At 41.6% G+C, this 23,482-nt stretch overlaps 1 protein-coding gene across 2 annotated transcripts in view; it reads right to left on the bottom strand.

Moving 5' to 3' along the window:
- Positions 1-23,239, bottom strand: part of nkain2 (sodium/potassium transporting ATPase interacting 2) — a gene marked incomplete at both ends in the record, with an annotated part of 84,283 nt that extends 61,044 nt beyond the window's left edge. For both annotated transcript variants that reach the window (XM_080514587.1, XM_080514588.1), the window contains one exon: positions 23,186-23,239. In XM_080514587.1, coding sequence (XP_080370713.1) covers positions 23,186-23,239 — 54 coding nt within the window. The remainder of the gene's footprint in view (positions 1-23,185) is intronic.
- Between the last annotated feature and the right edge of the window lie 243 nt (positions 23,240-23,482).

The following is a 23,482-nucleotide window of genomic DNA, read 5'->3' as shown; positions in this document are numbered from 1 at the left end:
GCTTACGCAAATTAAAAAGCTTCAACTTTCAATTGATTCAAGGCTGTTGAACCTAAACAGAGTCACATTAAACCTCTTAAGGGTTCCGATGCCAAATTCATATTCATACTTTCTCTTGCAATGTGACAACAGTAAGAGTTTTACATCATTCCCTGTGGTAAGTGAAAGGAAAAGTTGGTGACATGCCCTTTTGGATTGTGTTGCTCTCTGCACTCATTTCCACACTCCAGGTTCTGAGCCTGCACCTGAACCTGTCCAGCAATACTAAATGATCTGCAGTTTCCTTCCCCAGTCTGGAGATAAAATACTCCATGACCCCTGAGTGGGCCAGGTGCAGCTCAGCATATTATCATGCAAACCGAATCCTCCAAGCGACTCCACTCTTCCTTGAGGGGGAAGTATGGTGGAGTGACTCACACAAGGACACGGCCTCGATAACCACAGCAGGTTTGAAGGCTGCGACCTATTGATCCTCTGTCAACTGCCACCGCTACTCAATCACAGTTTGCTTTGCTTTGTTTCTATTAATTCCTTGGGAACAAATAGAGTCATTTAGAAGACGTCTCTCAACACTATGAGACCATTTACATTTTACAGACATGCATTTGGCATGCTCACAATTTTTATTTCGGGATTTTATTATTTCGTTTTTTTAATTTCCAAATTCCACTATATTTACTGTAACAGTTTCTTCCACCAACACATTCAACTTTATAGTATCTTATTTTACATCGTGCTTGTGTAGGGCTCAGTTGCTCCAACCAATCACTCAATAGTAAACACAAGCAAACAAACATGGAAGCAACATTCTCATTTTATCAGCGGCAAATCACACACAAAGTGAAAGCACAATCTTTTTGCACATGAATGCAATTAAGCAGGATTTTGGTCAATTGGATCCTAAATTGGTTAAAGGGATATGAACAAATTGCTGTTACTGGTATAGTATAAGAACAGTGACGGGATTACGTCTGTGAATATGCACTTGAATATTTGAATTATTACTATCCACCTTAAACCATGGATGGATGGATGGATGGATGGATGGATGGATGGATGGATGGATGGATGGATGGATGGATGGATGGATGGATGGATGGATGGAAGGACCATCAACGACTGAGTCACCTCTCACTGTGTCAACAGAAAATATATATAACTTCTAAATCCATCACGTCTCAGTCGTTATTCGGCAAAGCTCGATGTAGCATAGCGCCACTATCCCAATGTGAAGCTACTATGACAAGTATGACAGGCTAAAAACTCCACGTTTCTTGTGTAATATTTGTTTTTATGTGCAACACTATGCATGGACTACCTGACACACTGAGCACCGCTGTCTCCAACATTCAAAAACCATACCGTGCTTCTATTTTGGTGGCCGTAGTTTGGCGGATATGCTGATACGGAGCCGGCTTGAAAGCTGACACCGTATCCGCATCTCACTTTAGCTGCTGCATTCAAAAATACAAGAGATTGCCGGATCTGATTACTGTGTCTGTGTGTTTGTGTGAGTATGACAGTGAGAGCAAGGGGGTGAAAAAAAATAAAATTGAAGGCAGCAGCCGCTATATGTGTCGACGTGTGGAGGAGATAAGAGTGGAGCCAAACCAGAGGGCAGGTGTGTAAGGTAATAAGAGTAAATCAATTCATACTGAGAGGAAGAACGGGGAGGGGAGAAGAGGGCATGAGAGAGGGAGGAAAGTTAGAGGAAAAAATGATTACAGGTAAAGATGAAAGTGTGATGCTGAGCTCTTTCTGCTCTCGCACATCAACCAATACTGTCTCTATTCCTTACAGGGATTTAAACCTGAAACAAAACTGTTCTTCATTGGTGCCTTCAGGGGCCATGTGAGAGGAGCAGGGTTTTCTGGATTCATATTGCAAAACATCAGAGCAAAAAAACAGCGGAGTGCATCTGCATGTCTGTGTGTTCACGTCTGGAAAAGAATTTGTGCCGTGTGCGTGCGTGTGTGTGTGTGTGTGTATGGAGAAGAACAAAAAGCCAAGTAATATATTTATAGATCAAAATAATGGCAGCTTCAGGAAAAGTGACGGAGGACCTTGGCAGGCAGGAGTGAAAATGTGACCCATCACAGATAAGAAAGCTCCTGTCAAAACACTCTTCTGTGTCGTTGTTTTATTTATTTATTTATTTATTTTTTGAACGCTTCTAAAAAGGCAGAGGCTAACGACTATTGGGGATTCAAAATGACGTGTTTAATCTTCTTTCTCCAAACATAACCGCACTTGTCAAAGTAGAAGCTCGAGCTCCAAAGTCCTTTGTGAGCACAGGCGGCAGAATAGCTGAGGAAATACACCTTTTAGAGTATTTAAAAAAAAAAAAATTTTTTAACCTGAGTCATGGATCTGGTGGACAATTTTGGGAGGATTTTGAGTACTTAAATTCAATGTGGTATCGGTTTTAAATAGACTCTTGACACATTTATATCAAACTGATTTGCAAGACACTCAAATAAATGAAGCTAATTTGTTAACTAAAGTTTTGGAGCGTGGCCACGTCTCAGCCACTCTTCTAATTACCTGGCCAGAGTCTAAATAGACCAATCCAAGCCATCAAGCACTGCTCGTCTCCATTCTCTCCAACTAATCCCTCTCATCCATTCATCCTTATGCTAACATTCCTCATCGCATTAATTCATCCTCATCCCATACCTTTCATCTACCATCTCTCTTTGTATCCATTCATTCTCATCTTGCATCTCTGCCATCCCCACCCCTTTAGCCACACATTCATCATTCTTCCACGACCCTCCCTTCCTGTTCCCGGTTTCATCCTTTATCCCTTCCTGAGGTCACTTCATGTTCCAGACATTCCTTCTCCTTTACTAACCCTTGTCTTCTCCATTTATCCGTCTCTCACACACCAATCTCACCCACTCCCCAATTCATACATTCCTCCCCTTTTCTTCCCTGCAATTCCTACCCTATCACTCCCTCAACAGTTTTTTTTTTCTTCCACATCATTCACTCCCGGTGAATGGATGATGATATGTTTTTGTTTTCTGTTGACTGTGTTTTTCCTCTTCCTTTCAGCAACATCTGGGTGAACCGAGTCCAAATTAAGTTCAACCTCCTGAGGGACTGAGACCTTTTCCTCAGTCTCTCCTTCAAGTCTCCAAATTCTTCTCGTTCCACTTATAAACTCACTTCGATGTGGTGTGATCCTTCTGAATAAAACCATTAAATTCACACAGTTACCCCATCTTATAAAACAAATAGAGGTTCAGAGGGAATATTTTGCCTTCATAAAATCTGAAGAACTTGTGGGGAGCGATATATACGTAAAATAAATATGTACCTTTCTGCAAACACATTGTATATTCAATGTGCCTGCAGACCAATACCGATTTAAAAAAGTAAAACATTTCATCATTTATTTTATAAAGCAGCCTCAATTGAAGGTCCTAATAATGACAAGTTCAGTTGTAGCAACTGAAAAACATCATGTCTGTTATTCTGAAGCTCTACTAATATTTCTGGGCAGCATTTGAGCCGAGAAATATGTGACATTGACATCAAAAAACCCGAGACAAGGACAATGAAAGCTTTCAGTTCACTCAGGAACACTCTGACCCCAACTGGATAAAGCAGAATATAAGATGGATGGAAAAAGTCCCAAAACAATAAAACTACCAGAAGTAGTGGTGAAGTCAGGCCCATAATATAATTTCAAACTTAGGTTTATGAGCATTAAAATGTACAAAGTGCAAAGAACTAATATCTGACTTGCATGGATATCGTCACATTAGGCATTGTGTGAAGCTGCCTTCCTGCGATTGCAGGCAAAATAAACCCCAACAAAACATTCCACCATCTGTTGTGTTACAGCACTGAAGTATAAAGACATGCTCAGAAAAGAAAAAAAACAGTGCAATATTATAAAGCTTGTAAAAAGTTGTACTTATCAACAGAACTGTTGTGTAAGGAATTAATTACTGAATGAATAATAGAAACACAAGAGCAGAGCAGTCTGATGTACAACAGACTTCATGTTCAGAAAATGTTGCGTCTGTCTTTTTCTGTCAACAGCTACAAATGGATCGTATCACTCATGCATGATATCTCTCACCAGTAAATTACTGGTCTTTTTTTTTTATATAACCAACACTATAACTCTTAGTTTATTTTGTCATAGTCATAAAATCAAATCAAAGCCAAACTGATGCTTGGAGAAATTAGTGTGACATTGATAGTTTACGATCTTGTTCCTCATTCATCACCAGAAACATTTTCAGAACTTAAACATTCATAAAAAAGGAACATCACATTCTCTATAAATTCTTTATAAAGCGCCGGATTTTAACCTCTCATTTCTTTCAGGATTAAAAAAAAAACACACAAAAAAACAACCTGCAATTCAGGAGAAACGACTGAATGACGCTGATGTGAAAAGACACCAAATGTCATTTTCAATGATTCGGTCCTGCAGAACGTCCACAGTAACATTTCAAAAATAAAAAGTCATAAAGCAACACTGTCACATCCACTCATCAATCTGTAAATGCCACATATCAAAAATAAAACAACACCATAATAGCAGCTCTCGTAGCCAGAAAGACGGGCCATCCTGAGCAGAATGGTAGTGAATTGAGGACGTTGAAAAACATCACGTGTTTATATTCAGTAAGCAATACTAGTTGGTTACATTTAGAACTGTTAAAACTTGAAAAAGATTATCAATAGCAATAAACAGCATTACCATAGTTACCATATTTGCTTTTTCATGCCCATAATACAGAACTAGTAACCATGTTAACCCATCCTAATCCCAGTCTAATCCTTTTTTTCCTCACCCTGCTTCTTGGTCCGTTCTTCTCTTTATACTTTACTTTTAGCCTTACAGCAATGCTTTTATCACAACTGAGAGGTCACTGTGTTTTGACTTTCTGTTTGCAAGAGTAAATATACAATTATGCCTTATTACCCTGTAACTGACACATTTAAACCCTCAGCAGCCAGTCAATGAATCATAACAAGTATAGTAAACAGGCAAATTTGATTATGTATGGGAATGAACATTTACTGATTTTTAAATAAAGTTTTTGTATACACCAAAAAGGCATATGGGGCAATAAGCACCTGCTGACTTTGATGCACAAATTAATAACCACAGCACAGTAATACAATAAAATGAACTGGATCACTTTGTAAAATTTGAACTTTTACGTAAAGACTGAGACTATGTCTGAAAGTATAGTCGTCGTTGCAACAGGGTATATTTACCTGCAATAATACTTTTACATGCCTCCATTACTGCTTGTATGGATAAAAGCAATATGAATGATGAGGAGCCCATTTGAATTCTATTTTTTGCTGTTTTGTGGTTCTGAGTAGCTTATCAAAAATTTTACATTTTACCTTAAACCGGTTAAATACTGTCCCACTCTTGCTGGCCCTGTCAAAAGACAAGCATTTGTGACATTATCTCTCATCGCACGATATAATCTTGGTCCTTTTGACATACAGTGAGAGAGGTTTGCAGATGACCATGGTTGTGAGATTTATCTTCTGACAGTGTCAGAAATTTCACAACCCCTGTCCCACTCCATCACAGTGTGACTGCAGCTACAAGCTACGGCGATAGCAAAGCAAAGAAAATCACAGAATGATCAAAGCAACACTGGAGCTTTACCAAAAATAGATTGCAGCTTTGCGATGAGATAAAATGCTGGACAGCCACAATTTCTCCTTCCATGTCGAGGTTTTCCCCTGCACATACATGCCACTGGAACAATATCACAATTAGCTGTTTTTTTTTTAATTAATTTTCTAAAGATACTGGTTCCATACCTCAATATCGTACAGTATAATGCAGTTCTTGCATACTGAGGTTCATAGTAGTGGTTGCCCCTTCTGATTCAAAGGAAAGACGTCTTGCATTCAAACTTCCTGTTCTACTCAGGTTGATGAAATCTACAGACAGTGTTACTGGTAATAAACTTACAGCACTGATAAAATGACACGGTATGGAGAGCGGTTATATAAGCTCACAGATTCTCTTGTCAGACTGAAGCACAGACAGTATTTTCTCTGTGGTCACAAATTGAAGGCTGCGATCTGTGGTCATTTCTGATAACTTTGCAGTGATAAACGACCCATTCATCCATTAATCATCTGTATATCTTGGGTATCTATCCATCATCGATCCATCCCCTCTTGTTATCATCTGCCCCTCCCTTGCTTCTCTTAGCTCATCTCCTCCAGCCCTCTCTTCATCCATTCAACCAAATCTCAATCCCTCCATCCCAATATCGATCCACACCCAGACATCCATCTGTCCTCTATGAATATATCTATCCAACTATCCGTCCTTCCCTCTCGCTGTCTTTCCTCCCTTGTCTCCTTATCCCAGTCAAAGGGCTTCTCCAGCAAGACTTAACACGCTCCGCTACCTCCTCCGCTGTCCCTGCATGTGAACGCACACACACACACACTCTCTCTCACACACACACACACACACACACACACATACACACACTCGTACTCAAAGGCAGTCCCTACAGGATGCAGACGCAAAGACATACAGACATCGTTTTCACAGCTCCCTGAGCAACTCAAATGGCCCGGGAGAGGCTGTGCAGAGCGGCGAAAGAAAGAAAGAATGAAAGGAAGCAGTGAGCTGGGGAGAAAGACAGAGAGGCAGAGAGAAAAATTACAAGGCAACAAGGGCAACAATGATACAGAGAGAGAGAGAGAGAAAAAAAATGGAGGAAAGGCATAAGGAACCAAAGGGGAAAATGAGATGTTGGGTGAACAGTGAATAAAGGGGAAGACAACAGAGAAGTACAAGCGTCTAACCATGTTTATGTTATGGAAGCTGAGATGATAAACCTCTCAGACTAAGATGATGTTTTATCAGCAGAAAGTTTGCCGTTGATGCGAGGCTGGTATCATGGCTAGATGAAATAAAATATCAAGAGAAACGGCACAATGAAATTTTATCACTGCTCCCACCTGAAAACCTTGTAGCTCATTTCTCTTGCTTTTTCTTCCTGCTAAATAAAGCCTTGATAACCTCATACTCTTTTGCCAGCTTCCCAAAAGCCATTGTGCTCCACAAAATATGAGCGTCGTCCAGAAAATATGGTTGCTTTCTCTCCAAATAGGAGGAATTCACCTGACAGCAGTCATATCCTCATCTCATAATTATGTGTAATGAAGCTCAAGGCATTGCTTTGCAGTCGATCGCTATTATAATTCAAGCACGCCTTTGATGTAATAAGATCAAAACGGCGGCGCTGGCGGAATATCGGGATTCACGGCAACAACAATAGCAACCGCAACATCAACAGGATGCGAGTTCTCGGCGAGCAATACGGGTGTTTCACCTCGAGGGGTAAATAACAATGCAGGAGCCTCAATGAACAGGAAAGTTGGCATTGCAACGGTTTCGAGTGCTTTAAAACTGAAAACTGACAGAAAACTGAGCATCGTCCTCATGGCGGTGGGCCGACCAAGCATCATCACCGCTCAGCCGTCAAGAGTGGTCATGCACAAGGTCAGCGTGCGGCACCGTCAATACGCATCTCTGCAGCTCAGCAGGCACACGGCGCCGCGATATTGCTCACTCCAACACAGAACATGCCCTCCATTGCCCGTCGTTGCCTCACTCTCCTCTCTCTCTGGTGTTCATGTGGAACCAGCAGCGATTCAAAGATGGGGTCAGGACTGGGAGTGTGATGTGGGAAGATTGAAATTGGCCTCTGGATTGCTCTGAAGAAACAAACAATCCGATGTGGCTGGCTGGCTGCTGCTGCAGCTTCAAGATGAAAGGTGCTGAAGACTACTGTGATGATGTAGATGTATAAAAGAAGAAGGAATTAATGTCCTGCATTCTGAGGATTCCGAGACATTGTTAAGCGCTAGTTTCTCTTATGTGGCTGTTTGTTTCCTTCTCCTACTCTACAGCAGGGGTGAGCAGTGACTTCTCCTGAGGGGCCACATGAAAAAGTAGGACTGCTGTGAGGGGCTGAGCCATGAGACGACTTCAGTTCTGCTAAATATAAACATAACTCTTATTGGAAAGTCAGTTTGTTATATAATTTTAATGAACTACTGTTTCTGCTCTGCAAAGTCTGGAAATGCCCAGTGTATATTTTCTGCTCGTGGTGGATTTAATTTGACTTGTTCAGCAGTGATCTACTCGCCACCTTTTGAGTTTGGTAAATAAGAACAAAGATATTCACATTTCTGTGAAAACACTGTCGCCTCTAGCCCAGAAGCACAATCTCTTATATAACGTAAAAATATCAAAAGAAAAAGGAAAAAGCCTGCCTTGTGTAGGAAAGCTTTGATTTTATAGATTATTCCTCACTGACCTCGATTGCCACAGTTGTTGGCATAAATCTGCATGTTCCCTCTACAGGAACGTTTACAACAAAGTCGGAATTTTCAGGAAATTTGAGTGGATTATTTTGACACTCCTTTCTTCATTATTCACAACAACTACTGAATGACGACAGATAAAACCGTTTTACATGAAAGGATGTGATTGTCCCAATTATTTATCCGTTTAGACAGGTAGCTCAGTTTATTATTTCACAGACCGCGCTGATAAATGGAAATAATCAAATAATGACTTACGGGTTTGTTAAATTTCCTCCAATCTGTGGGCCATATATTGTGGGTTTAACCAAGAGGGAGAACTAAACAGAACTAAATAATATAGCACTAAATTTCAGAATTGAATTTACTGTCACTGTTAAAGAACAAACAAACAAAAAAAGTCTAAAAATTCAAATATCAGTCCAAGATTAAGATAAAGATCAATAATACTATTTAAAAGAAACCAACCATAACTAGGCGATGGAGCTAATTTAGAATATACAATTACTTAATCTAATAAACATTTGTGTTTGTTCAAACATAAGACATGGAGAGGACATTGGCTATGATCACAGACAACAGAAAGTACTGTTGATGAACTAAAACCACAACTTAATCTCAATGTTTTCTTGTGTCATAAGCACACCTAGAATATACACACGGACTACTGGCTCGAATTTACGCTGCTTGTTAAGCCCCTCAAAAAAACAACAAAAAAAACAAAAACACTATTTGCTTGTTACTTGTAATTGTATTTTCTCTGAGTTTGTTAAATATCTCTCTGAGCATCGTCACATGTTGCAGCTGCATCATTACTTAACTGTCCCAGACGTGATGAGCGGATCTGTTTACTTTCCTGAGCTCCAGCTGTCACTTTCAATAGTGCATGGAAAATCTGCATACATAGATGAATGGATGAGTCCTAATTATTAAATATAAATACTCTGGACAATGCTGACTGGACTACGCAGCAGACGACTACTGCATGTTAACATAGCGTAACTGTGTATGCTTGCTCTTAATGACAATAAACTATGTCAATAATTGTAATTGTTCAATAGCTAAAACTCTGGACTGTGGTTATCATTATTTAAACATTGTCAAATCAGTCAAGGATTTTTATGTTATGAAACATATATTTTTCTGTACCACTGCAGATGGATTAGTGTACTGTCTGCTTAGGATGTTTTGGTGCTGAAAACCTTTGCACGTAGCAAACAAAGAGTGTTCAGAAACCCTTGAGGTAGTGTTTTTTTTTTTTTTTTTTTTTTAGGTCTAAAGAGCCTTCAACTGTTGAAAAATAAACAAAAAAAATAGACTGCATTTGGGATGTGAAAGCATTTACTTTGGATAAGTGGATTGAACACCAAATGTGAATTGAATAAAATGCTTTCCAATTCCATCTTGAACTGTGACAAGTTAAAATGCCTCCAGTCAAAAAAAAAAAAGAAAAAAAAAAAAGGGGCTTTTAGTCTGCAGAGAAAACTCAAGTTACTGCATGGCGCTCGTGCCATGTGTTTTGTTCGGCTTTATAAAGACCCAGAAGCTGTGATTTACACCTTTCTTCTCTTTGATTCTTCCATAGCAACAGCAAAACTGACACAGCAAACAGATTAATCCAACAGTCATGCTGGACAACACCCCCCCCCTCCAAAAATACCCAAACTCAAACTAGCCTTTTCGTCATACACAAAGAAAACAATAACACTGATGGGTCATTACATAAACCTGCAGAAGGCAGTTGGTTGAGTAATATTGATGATATAATGGTTAAAAAAAAAGAAAAGTAATAATAAAATGCTTTCAGAATCGAACCAGCAGGGTTGACTGCTTTCATGACTGAAGTTTTTAATGACATCGGTTTTGTAAGCAGAGACTATAACAGCCGTGGGAGCATATCTGAACTGAGTAACAAATGCCTTTTCTGTTAGATAACACTTTGTGCTGCATTAGAGTGTGGTGCCACCGTTATACAAACAACAGAGGTATGCTCCATATAAAGCGGATATGGTTTCACAGCACTCGTCTCAGTATCGCTGAGGCTAAATAAACCAACTGTGTCACGGTTCAATTTGGAGCGTCTACTGAGCTGTGGAGGAATAGAAGATTGACTCAGCTTTTCTCCCCCAAACAAGAAGGTTTCAGTTTTACGGATTCTATTCCTTCAGTCCCACAAACTGGTTTATGATGACACTGTGAGTTGATACTGTATCATGGGTTTTGCACCCTTTCTTTAGAGACTCAGAATGCTTTTATAAAAAAAAGACACACCACAATCTCAACGGGGGAGAGAAACTCGAGTTGCTTGTGGAACAAAAACATCTTGGGTGGAAAATTGCAGTTTATGGATAAAGCTCTCCAAGAAAGAAAGTTAGGATGGTGGTGCTGCAGTGCGGCTGTCGCTGGCAAAGAGTCTTCTGAAAACAAATTACATTGAGTGGCCCTTTGAGTTTGGACCCAACATCATTTGAAGGTGCATCACAGGAGAGTGGAAGCTTTATTTAGGATTCAAGTCACAATTTAAACTTGCCCACAACTTCTGAGAAGATTAAACAAGTGGCCAGAGACCTGAACCGGCCAACATTTGGGCTGACGAGAGAAAGAAAAAACAAAGATGTAAAGACCTCCGTTATAGAAGTGAACGCATTGAAGACAGGTGTATAGTTTATAATTGTCAAGCAAGTCCTTATCCAATAAGGAATCCATGATGTTGCATCTTCTCCAATAGGCAGTGGCTGTTCAACAAGAAGCCTGCTTAGATATGTCTACAGTCTATTTAGTCTGTCCGTCAATCTTTGTAAAATTTCAATACCACTTTAATTATGTGAAATTTGAATCAATTGCAACATGATCGTTGTATGTGTCCAACTCAGGATCACATATGCCGGTACTGTAAAAGTGGCCTGGACCACATTTGAAGCAAATCGGACAAAATTCTGTTTAGACATAACGATCAGATATGGACAACACAGATAAAAAAAGCCAGACTTAAGCCACTTTTGCCTGCATTTTGAACATAGCTTCAGGTTGCACACTGAAATGCACCACTAATATATAGCATTACATGGAGCTATACTTATTCACATAGTGTAGGAATTACATAATTGTCTCTATAAACTGAACCACATTGTTGCGCATGCTCCAGAATCTAATAAACAACTATTAAACTACCCACTGTTAAGTTTGTGCCTTCAGACTGGAGGCTGAGCAGAATTAGTGTTTTGCTGTTTGGTAACAGTTTTCTTGGGATTTTTTTTTTCAAATAGACTTCTCTTGCTAAGGTCCATGTTGACAACTGAACAGCATGAGTAGAACAGGTAAGACTGTCTTTTTTTTTTTTTTTTAATTGCCGTCTCTAGTTTCAGAGATTCCAGCTGTTAATTCTTCCAATTTCTGACAACATCTGTTAAATTAGGTGCAATTCTGAACGAACATCTGGGACGATTATGAAGACAAAGTAAAAAAATTTTAATTCAGATATTAAGTTTCAAACACAGCAACTAATACAAACCGTATGTTGCAGAGTTGTTAGACATACCGTTTTCAGATTCTTTCCAATGGGAAAGTTAATCGGCAGGCCTCCCTGCTTATGCACCAGCAATCATCACTCAAGTCCGTTCCGCTATTTACCATTCACAGCTCGGGGATTGATCTGGTGTGGGAGGCAAGCGACTATAAAGTAACTGAGCATTTGTGGATGCAAGAAAAGCACAAAAAAAGAAAATCAATCCCGGTGTCAACTAAGAATTGGAGAAGTACTTTGACTCAGTGCTGGTGTCCTGAAGAGACGGAGGAAGTTCCAACTGGGCATCGGAATATATGTCTTTGCTCCAACGGACCTGACGCACTGTCTGAACTGAGATAATGTTTGTCGCCACACTGTGCACAGTGCTCCAAAATCTCTACGAGAGGCTGACTGTCAATAGCAGTGTAATTATTCTGGAGGGGTTTAGCCACTGCAGATACATTTCCTACAGGAAATATATTCCCTCTGTACAAGGGCAAGAAATTGTCCCAATTCCTAGAACAATGTAACTGCGTCTTTGTTTCCCCGAATAGTGTGCGGTTAAGATCATGGAAGATTTAACAGCATCTTGACCAATGAATATTCTCATCAACAAGCTGGGAGTCATTAGTCACAAAGTTGGAGGAAACCAGCAACGATATTGGAACATTTCTGTTGGTTTATTGCGACACAATTCGCTGTATCTTTAGCTGAATAATGCATGAGTCAAAGCTACAAACTGATAACTGTTCAGGCGTGAAAGGCCCAGGATCATGTGGCGTGTGTTTGAAAGAGAGCGGTGGCCTGGCTGATTTCCCGCAGCGTGTTACCTTTAACGATACCTGGTTCCCAACTGTGGCGAGGAGAAGGAAACCTCTCGTTTCACTGTCTTTACTGCGGAGAGCCTTTGCTGTTCGGACGATAGCGATGAGGCGAAGCAGCAAAACTCAGGAGTGTTTCAAGAGGCATGCTGCTAATAGTTTTTTTTTAGTGGCAGTCACCTCTGTACACAACATCTGGATAAGTGTCATCCTCAAAGTTCTGCCTGAATACAGGTGGCTGATTAGACTTGCCTAATCACCCCTGTTGGCATGCAGTCCGCAGAGTCTCCAGGTACGTGCTGATAATGTTACTTCCTATAAACTCACAGCAGAGCTGCTCACTTTTAACAACAAGGGCAAGACACACCCCAGTTACCCATGAGATCACCTTCACAGAGGAAGGCTCAGTTTAATATCAGATGGATCTGCGAGGCATTTATAACACATCTGCCAAGTGGTTCTTTTCATGCTGAAAACCATTCTCGGCACCTAATGCTTGGCATGGCTGGTTTATATTCTGCCGTGCTGTGCTATCCTGCAACACCTCAAAAAAAATGCACTTCTATATAGTTAGATGAGCCCAAACAATACCAAAGCACAGTTTTGTGATAATAAATGATGACACAGTAAAAACTATGGTGCTGTGTCCATGAAGTGCTTTTTTATTTCAGTTGAAAATGTGCGGCTTCTTTCTTGTTTGAATGGAGACGGCAGGCAGCAAATTAACGCAGCTATTGATGTAACTTTGATCCCTCCCTCACTGGCTTGCGCAGCCTCGATACTTCAGGCTTTCACTGTCTGATGGTTTAACACACTCTTTACTCACACCGCTGCTTTGTCTGTATCTTTTCACTGCAACTCTGCCTCCGGATCTGGTAAATTATTACTTTAGCAAACTAACAGCTGCAATAAAAGCACTTTAATTGAGGATAATTCCTGCAATTAATATGCAGTTCACATGTGTGCCGTATAGCACTGCAATTCATCACACCACCACCGTCATGAGCCAGAAGAGTAACTCGCTCAACACTGAGGGGATCACGGTCTCTTGTGTGGACATTAGATGGACTTTTCTAAAGTGAAAACACAAACGTGGAATAGATGCAATAGAAGTACCAGACATTCTTTCACAGTTTATCACCCACAGCACTTTCCATCTGTTTTTTTGTTTTTTTTAACAAACGATATTATTATAAAGCTGTGTCTTCCCAAACAGTATTTTATGTCGGACAACCAAGCAGAAAGTATGATTTAAGGAGTTGGTCTGTCTTATTGTTCAGGATGGAAAAAAACATGCTCTTGATATAATAATGTCAAGTTGTTTGACTATAACTCAACTGAATGCTTTGTCTTGGAAAATGAAACAACATCGAATAAAACTGCAATATTTAGAGTGTAAAAACGATGAAAACGTCATGTTGTGACAGATCTTCCGACTGCTCCTTTCCGAGGGCGGCTCCAGTAGAAGAGGATTTGACACTTTGTGCTCTTCCTGACGCGACCCATTAAGATGCAGCACTGTGACCTCTAGATCAGGGTCAAACTCATTTTAATTCAGCGACCCAATATGGCCGCCACAACACCAGAGGAATGGCAGCATAATAACCTTTAACTCCAAGAAATAGACGTTCTATAAAACAAAAATGGAGATGCAGAGATACCAATATTGGCGATACTGCACGGATACTGCACCCGGCGAGCATTACGTGACATCATGCGTCAGCAACGTCGCCCACACGGACACAAGACGGCACGAGCAATATCTGCGGTTTATGGATGCTTCAATATTATTGAGAATGACAAAATAAGAGACTGTAAATTTTAGTTCTCCCAAAGTATCAAGAGGAGGCAAAAGTGAGTTTGAGACATTTGAACCTGGAGAGTTTGCCCGGTGTTGCTCATTAGTTTAACTGCTCCGAACGCTCCGAGCATGCCACATGCTACATGCTAAAGAGTTTTGGAGCAATCAAGCAATGCTGCATGCTACACATGATTAGTATTACTGATACACTCATTAACGGTGGAGTGTGTGTGTGTGCACGGCACACGGCGAGCTCAGTCCCTCTGTCTGCCGTAGTAATTATATGTGCATCCCTAAACAAAACACAACACGAATCTCATTTGTTGGAGGTAAATACAGCGAAATATGGTAAATGGACTTCACTTCTGCAGTGCTTTTCAGCTGCGTGAGCCCCAAAGCACTTTACATAGTTCATCATGTTCACCCATTCACACACCAATGGAGGCTGCAGCCATGCAAGGCGCTGTCACTCCAATGGGAGCGGTTTAGTGTTCCGCGTCTTGCCCAAGGACACTTCGGCATGTAGACAGGTGGAGATGGGAATTGATCCTGCAGCCTTTCGATTGGGAGACGACTGCTCTACCAACTGAGCCATGCCACCCGAGCCATATGCCCTAATTTACCTTCACGTTATGGCTATTTTTCAATTCAAACGGATGCTTTATTAAATAGTCATTTACTCTCTTCAAGATCATTTTGCTCATTTCAAGGCCACTTGGACCATCTGGCGGGAACAGTCTTGAGACCCCCAGTCTAGTGTGTGGCATATGATGTGGGCTCAGTTAATTGTGAGGGTTTCACGCTGAATGAGTGGGATTTTGATGTCTTTTTTTCCAGTCCACAGGTGAAAATTCATCGCCTCTCACGGTGCAGGGGAGATGCATTGTATCTTCCCTGCAGTAAAGATAATTAAGCAGAAGGGGCAATACATAAACTTGAAGGATACATTCCTCCCATCCACCTCAGGAAATTACCCTGCACATAATCACAATGTACTTTATATGTGTGGGCTACAAGCCTAACAATATGAATATGTTTCCTCTCCAAATAAATTCTTTGGAGGAAAACATCAGCTGAAGCTTTAAAAGTGAGTTTTGGTGATATATGTGACCGTTTTCATAAAGTGCATACATCATAAGGAGAAGTCCCAGCTTGGCACGGTCAGCAGCAGCATTTAAATGAGTGGCAAACAGCCAATTCCAAAAAAACATCTTCCCGAAAGCACAGAAAGCAGTCGGAGGGGGTGGGTGACGCAATAATGTGCCTGGTTCGCTAATTTTGCCAAAAGCACTTTTCAAGACAGGTGAAAGCCAGAAAAGTGCTTGACCCCTTATTCACCGAGAACAACCTGAACATTACAAAGGCTGCCTGCACTCATCAACAAGGTTTTGGGCTCAGCATTGGACTGATTTGGCACAATGGAAGTACCTCATCAGTGCCAGTGAGTGAAAACTTGTTTTTTTTAGCTCACATATTGAATGGGCTGCCAGTCACGCTCGCGGCGGAGGTGGGATGGCCGCATTCCTCCTGTGCGGAGGCAGAAAAAGAGAGGCCGTGGAGACAGATGAAGAAATGAAAACGGTCAGACAGACATACACAGGGAGGGCGGGCATATACAAAAAGATGGAGACCTGAGGCGAGGGAGAGACTGACAAATTAGAGAGACCAAAAAGGAAAGGGTGACAGAAAATCTATAGACTCAGAGCAGAGATTGTGTGTGGCCCTTGTTGAAAGCAGTGTTGTACATAAAGGATAGGAAAGCCTTTTTATCTCACTGTGTTGCAGAGATTTGGGAGGAAGTCTGGAGATTATGCGCGTTGCCACGGAGCAGGAGCTCTGTTCACTCAAAGTGGATTTACTTTTAAAGTGTGAGATAAATGCATATTTCAAAATGCACGTGACTTACGATCCCTAATAAACAGTGATAAGGTAAAGTGCCTTCAGACTGAGCAGAAGCACCTTTCTGCAAAACGACCCATTAACCTGACAATTTCTGCCAGTCTGCAAGCCGACTCCACAGAAGTCATTAAAGAAAGACATTAAAATGGGGATGTAAATTCAAAACAAGATGCATTTTTGTCTTATTTCCAAAACGCTTCTTAGCTCAGCGTTGACACGTGGATGGGCGCACGGTCACTGCTTAGCAATCAGGTAGCACACACACAGCTCACATGCAGAGATGCCAATTCTGCATTCGTGTCACAGCTCCCAAGAGGTAAATTATTCATTATGTCCCTCAGTGGTGGAAATGTCACAGGAATGTAGTGCCACAGACAGACAAACACCAGGGCTCAGATAGCCTCTGGCCACTTTATGGGCAGCGTTGTCCCATAAATGGACACTGTGGTCATCCTCCACAAAAATGTGTATCGTTACATACCGATAAAACTCTCAACACTCCAAATCTTCACCATTTATGGATCAATTACACATCTCTTTTGCGCCTGGATTATGAATTATTATCTCAGTGTAATTGCACAGCACACTGGATTACAGGCCTGTAATTCTAATCCATTTGTTCTATTCGATTAACGTACACACCAACAACATAATTAGCGTCAACATGAACACCCACCCGGCCATCTGCACGAGCCCGACTGAGCCAGCCGATGGCGACAGGCCGCGGTCTGGGTCCTGTTCCCAATCATGACATTGGATGATTTTAGTCATCGTATTTGTGACAGCAGCTGGTGGGCGCTGCGGACCGATATAGCAACAAAGACCTCAACCATCACCACCGGCAGTGAGTCACCGGTTGCGATGACATGTGTGGAGCTGTTGGTACACTCAGCGTCTGACCTGTTATGATCCCCCTGGTTGTTTCCCCCCCCCCCCCCCCCCCCCCCCCATGTTGTTCCGTCTAACGCTACCTTGTCCTTTTTCACGCAGTACTGTGACCCTTTTTCACAGTTTGTAATGTTATATAACTTCACTGTCTTATTAGAACTTTTGAAATTAAAAGTTTGATCATTTAAGAATTTTTCCTATTTTTTTTCCTGCTGAAAATCCTGTGAAATTTCAGATCTTGTTTATTTAATTGCAGACAAGACTAGTTCTTGACCCGAGTCTGCATGGCTCTCTGACAGCTTCACACTCGGGAGGAGAAATGCCAGACGAATCGAAAATACCCTGAAGGGATTAAACAAGCAAGATACAAAGTGTTAATTGGTTTGCTTCAAAGGTAAGATTTGCTCTCTTGGGTTTTCAGCATCTGTTTCAGGTTTTCCTCTTCTTTTATTTTTCACACCTTCAACTTCAAATTTCCTGTTAAAATTCAAGAGCGGTGGTGATTCGCGTATCCAAGTCTTGTCGAGAGGAAATAAAATCAATATTTCCCAAGGAAATCTCTCAAAAATCAACTTCATTTCAGATGAGCAGCAATTTCCGCACAGACATCATGACCTGAAAAGAATATGTACGGAGATGCTGTTTGCTTGACAATCCCATCACACAATCACAGTAATTGGAGCAATCCTCCAATCAATGTTTCTCAGTGAATCTCAGCCACGGCAATTCAGGATCCGCCCTCCAGCCCTTCAATTATACCTGAAACAAATAGCCGGCGAATTAAGTTGACTGACACACAACACATCAGCAGCAATGACAATCAGTCATTCATCAGGCAAACAGGATAAACAATGCGTTGTCGTCCACTATATAAATATTTGTTTGCCGTTTGTCTATTACGAAATTGTAAATCATTGCAATCCCAAATGTTTTTCAGACTAAACATCAATCTAAAGATATGGTTGTTTGACACTTATTAGAGTAGATAAAAACAATCATATGTTTATTCAGGGAAACAAAAGTGAAAATACTTGCGGGGTAATAAAAAGCACAAAGACTCCGCTGCATTTCTCTTTCTAATAGTTTTCAGGGAAGCAGAGATCAGTTGGAATTGATCAGATTAATACACAACTTACTCTAATTTGTGCCACAGGTCCTTAGAAACTCACCTGGTGAGTTGATTGCACTCGGCATGCGTCGACGTCAGCTGTGGACTCGACATATCGCCTACCTGGATCATTGATCTCTGCTCGGATAAAGTGACATCAGCTCCCAGCAATTAACCTCGCTAATGAAGCGGGAGGAAAACCGCTGTTAAGAGTTACGTAAGACATCAGTTCCACTACATAAGGCACACTGACCAGCATTGTTTTGTACTCGGCGAGGTCGCCTATTAGAGTGAGGCTCGCGCAGCAAAAACAATTACCTCCAGCAGGGGGTCTCAGCCAGGGTAGAATCCTGTCTTTTAATTTGTGGTCATGGAGGTCGATCGTAACAAAGACGGCTGCGGGCAGTGCGGTTTCCGCAGGGTAATTGCAGCACGACAGTTTGTGCGATATATATATATATTAATAACTTCAAATGAATGTACTTAAAGAGCGAGGAATTGCTGCTATCCTGCTGAAGATATGGATTTGACCATTAGGGGGGCTTCTTCTGTCTAACTGGCTGCGGCTGTGCATGGTCGAGCTGTAACGTACTGCAGAGTCAGATCTCCGGCTCACCTCGTGGCGGTATCACCTGGCTTAGCTATTACAAACAGTTAACAGAGCAAAACATGTTGTTGACTATGGCATGGCATTAGTTCCACTGCATTAGACACAATGACTGTCTCTATGACAGCATCTCATTCACAGGCACACACACACACACACACACACACACACACACACACACACGCACTCTCTTTTTCACCAAACCAAATTGCATAGCGTCCCCATTTACAACACAGTGGCGTGTTTCGTGTACGTACACCACATGTGGCAAGCTCATCAGCATTCAACTGTAGACAAACTCACACAGTAACGTTTTATTTCTCAGCACATTAGACCTTTTACAGGCACACACACTCGCACTCCAAGGGTCGGCCACATTCATATCTTTCGGTAAATTAGGTGACTTTCCCTCGATTTCCCTTGTGTGCTGAACATGCCGGGTTTCATGACGCCTCAAACCGCGTCCTATTCAACGTGACAATGGCTCTTCAGTTTGCATACGCATGCTGTATGCGGTCGCATAAGCCGAGAAGCGCCACCGCAGAACCGTTCTTTTCATGTCTAGGAATTCATGCACAAGCATGATGGATAACATCCCATCACACATTGCAGTGCCGTCTCCGTCTCCACACACGCAGGGAAGCATTTCCTTGTAGGACCTTCAAACACTCGCCGCTCATTAATCTATACCGCTTATCCAAATGTGGGATGTATTTTGTGATGAGTGGTAGCACTTTGTCTAAAACCTTCCTCCTCCGCTGCTAACCCAGGCACTGATCTTCATTTACCGGCTCGCCTCCGGAGGATCTCCTCTGGACTTATTGCTCTGCCGTAGCTGCCGGTGTGGCAGATACTGAATAAAGTGAATAGGCCTTTGGGTTAACATATAGTCCAAAGTGAGGCTTTAATAACAATAATAGCGTCAGTAATAGAAAGAACAATATTTCCAGAGCTGGGAAAAAGGATTTAACTCAAACGTCTGATCTAAATCGTCCGTACCAATGCAGGTACCTATTATAATGGAATGGGTTGTAACGCCCAGTAATAAATGGCTACAAGAGCTACATTTTTAGACATTCTGGTATTGAAATGTTTTACAAGAGCCATCCACCTTATTTTATAATGTATCCAACTTGGTCTCGCAGGGAACTGAACATCTTTTTTGTAAAATAAAAAGAAGTACCTTCATGTATGCATTTTTCTGTAATCGCAATAGTGAGATTCATGTTTTTACTGTACAGTCTCCATCACAAAAAAATTAATAAATATTTAACAGCAGCATTTCCAGCGCTGTTCAAAGGAACACAATTAAGGCAGTTGGGTTTTTTTCTTAACCAAAGAACAAACTAAATAGTACCACTGTCTAGCATTCGGTGACAGTATAAGGTATATTCTTTAATCACTTCTTCCTGAGAGGAATTCAAGATGTCCTGAAACAGGAAGTCAAGCTAAACATCCTCCCCAGCATTAACACGAACAAAAAGACATTCAAACCAAAGAAATTAATTCAACACTTCATTAAAAACCTATCACTTGGGATTCGATTCATGTTTTACGAATGTGATGTATTATTGAAGCGTATGCATTTCTAATGCCACTATTCAAGAAAGTGGTGTTCCATGTTTCTATTATACTTGACAATGAAAAAAAAGCAAACATGCCATGCAGAGCACCTGAATGAACCAGCCAACTGAAAACAATGATACACGTGGAGGATTTCAGTCGGATGGTTGAACACAAGACGCAGGCAGCCACAAGTCAGCGCCTGAACTGTGACAGAGTCACCATGCATCAACAACAACGTGATGCGTAGATGTTCAACCTCTAAAATAAGGCCGTGGCTCTCAAGGAATTCATTCTAATATAGAAACTTGGAACACTGGGGTTGGTGGATGAATCGCAGTGTCACGGTTATAAAATAGACTTAAAAGATAATGCTATTAAAAAAACAAGGGATGTCAAACTCATTTTAGTTCAGCCTGACTGAGGAGTCTGAGGAGTATATTTTGAAACCAGTCTACATCTTTACATAGCCTTTTACAGTGCAATGTCAAGTCTAACAACGTTCCCTGGTGCAAAATTAAAGTGAAATGTCACCCAGAAAAAAAAAAAAAGCATGTCCTCCAATAATGGCATTTGACATCCTCCTGCAAGCATCTTGTTTATAAATTCACCATCACGGTTTGACTTTGACGCTTGTGCTTTTTCTCCAGCAATAAGGCAGCTTTCACCGCTGCATCGCTGATGTCTCAGCTGGGATCTCAGTGTTGTGTCGTGTCTGCCACGCCTACTATAACAGTAAAATACCGAGTGAATGAATTTTCAAATTGAATGAAGGTAATGTTTTCGTCATAATTCTGTTTTTTTGTTTTAACACTTTGCAACGTCATCCTGCAGGTGGGAATGGACCCACGACACAATGGATACCAGAGAGTAAAAAGCAAGCTGCACTTCTTCCATATAAACACTGGTTACATGCCAAGTCATCCACTGCGTTGAGTTAAATCACAGCCTGTGGGAAGCACTGGCATAAAGACACACACAGGCAGCAAGAGGAGCCACTCACCGTCATAATCTACTATAACAACTACTTAACTCCTTCATTCAGAGTTGACATAAAATTAACAAACTGTGGCTGCCTCCCAGGAGTGTTTGCTTCACTCATTCAGTGCTCTTGTACAATGCAAAAGAAATAGAAAACTTGCAATGAAAAAAAGAGAACAGAAGGTGGTACAGAGTTACAAAAAGTGACTTAGAAATGTGTTAAAATTAACCAGATATTTGGTGTGTTGAATTTGCATGTTCTCCTTGAGAACATGCAAATTCCTTGGATTTATCTTTTTCTTGCCACAGTCCAAAATTGGGTAATCGGCGACTACAAAATTGTTCAAGGCTGTGAATGAGTCTCTCTGTATTTGGCTGGACTGGAACCAGTTCGGGATGCAACCTGCTTTTGCGCTAATTCAGCTCGACTCCAGCACTCTGCGACCCAAAGTTAAATGAAGTATTATCTAATATGGGTCAATGAATAGTTGGTAAAAACATAAGGGCTGGAAGGATACAAATGTTTCAGCACCGCAACCCCTTGTTTTTGTTATTGTAAACCAGTGAATAGCAGCTGTTGATTTTTAACCCCACAAAGCTAAAACAAGCATAAATATTAACACCGCCGTTATACATCGATCGGGAGCATGCTTCACAATCAATGCCGACATGCTTCCTGCACTCTGAACAGGGAACTCACTGAGCCCGATTGCCAGATCAGCATCTCAGGGTCCAGATGATGACAATGATGCTTTAACTCCCCCCCCCCCCCCTCAACTTTCTATGTCTCCCCCTTGGATGTATAAGCGAACTCTTAAAAACTGGAGGAAATATTTCCAACTCACAGTATGTCTGTTGTGAACGTGTCCTGACCCGACAGCAGGCCACCTGCAGCACATTAGACCATTTGGCAGCTCCCACTTTGCTCCATCCTATTGTTCTCTGTTGCGCTTCCCATTTAATATGCACAAAGTACAAGAGCGAACAAATAAAAACTGTTGACTCTCACACAACCCAGTGTGCATGTGCACACACACACACACACACACACCTCAAGACTCATCCCCCCCCCCCCCCCCCCCATGTTTCCCTGTGGTCTCATCTGGCACCGGTTTCCACACAGATGGCGATGGGAGAAAAGGGGAGGTACACAGAAACAGAACAGCAGTCATGAGTTTGTATCAGAGCTCTCCCTCCGCCACTGTTTCCAAACATTTCTCCATATACACCACATGTACTCACTCCACCCTCACTCCTCTCCAGTGCCTCCATCGATCACTGCCCGCTTCTATCAATCCATCAGAGGAGTACATAGACTCTTAGCAGAGTCTTAGAGCACCTACCGACACCCATTCATCTATTCAGTCCCATTATTCGTCAAGCCCGTCCCTGGAATTACAGCATGGCTTGTACTGTGACCTTTTACACACCTATTAACTTCTGATATGTGACCTTCAAGTAATCCATCTTTTCCCATCTATCTACAACAAATACACCCACTCCCTGCTTCGTGTCAAAGTAAACATGTGTCTTATTGAAGTGTCCATGCCATAACTTCTTTGTTGACCAAGATGGGTTTTTGTTTTTTTTTAACAGAAACCTCTTGATTTATCCACCTATTTACTCGCCCCCTCACAGGATCAATAGTAATCTTAACACTTACCAGCTGCATGCCACAGATGAAGGCCAAGGTGCACCTGCCACTACAGCACCCCATGATGTCCCCCTGGCTCTCAGCAGAGGTCCCAGTGAAGCAGGCAAAGCTATGGGTAACTCCTAAACCTGTCCTTCAAAATCCAAAAAAAAAAGCCCCCGGAGGGCCGTCTGGCTGGCAGGCAGCCCGGCTAGGAGCTCTCTCTGCCCACCCTCAGAGAGCAGAGCCCAGCTCCTGGGAAAGAAAAGCTGCTACTTCAATCACATGGACAAGTTGCTGATGGGGAAAGAGCGGAGTGGTCCCTTT

This window comes from Blennius ocellaris (assembly GCF_963422515.1).
Source record: "Blennius ocellaris genome assembly, chromosome: 18".
In the NCBI taxonomy this organism is placed as follows: Eukaryota; Metazoa; Chordata; class Actinopteri; order Blenniiformes; family Blenniidae; genus Blennius; species Blennius ocellaris.
This window is presented reverse-complemented; position numbering and strand designations above follow the sequence as displayed.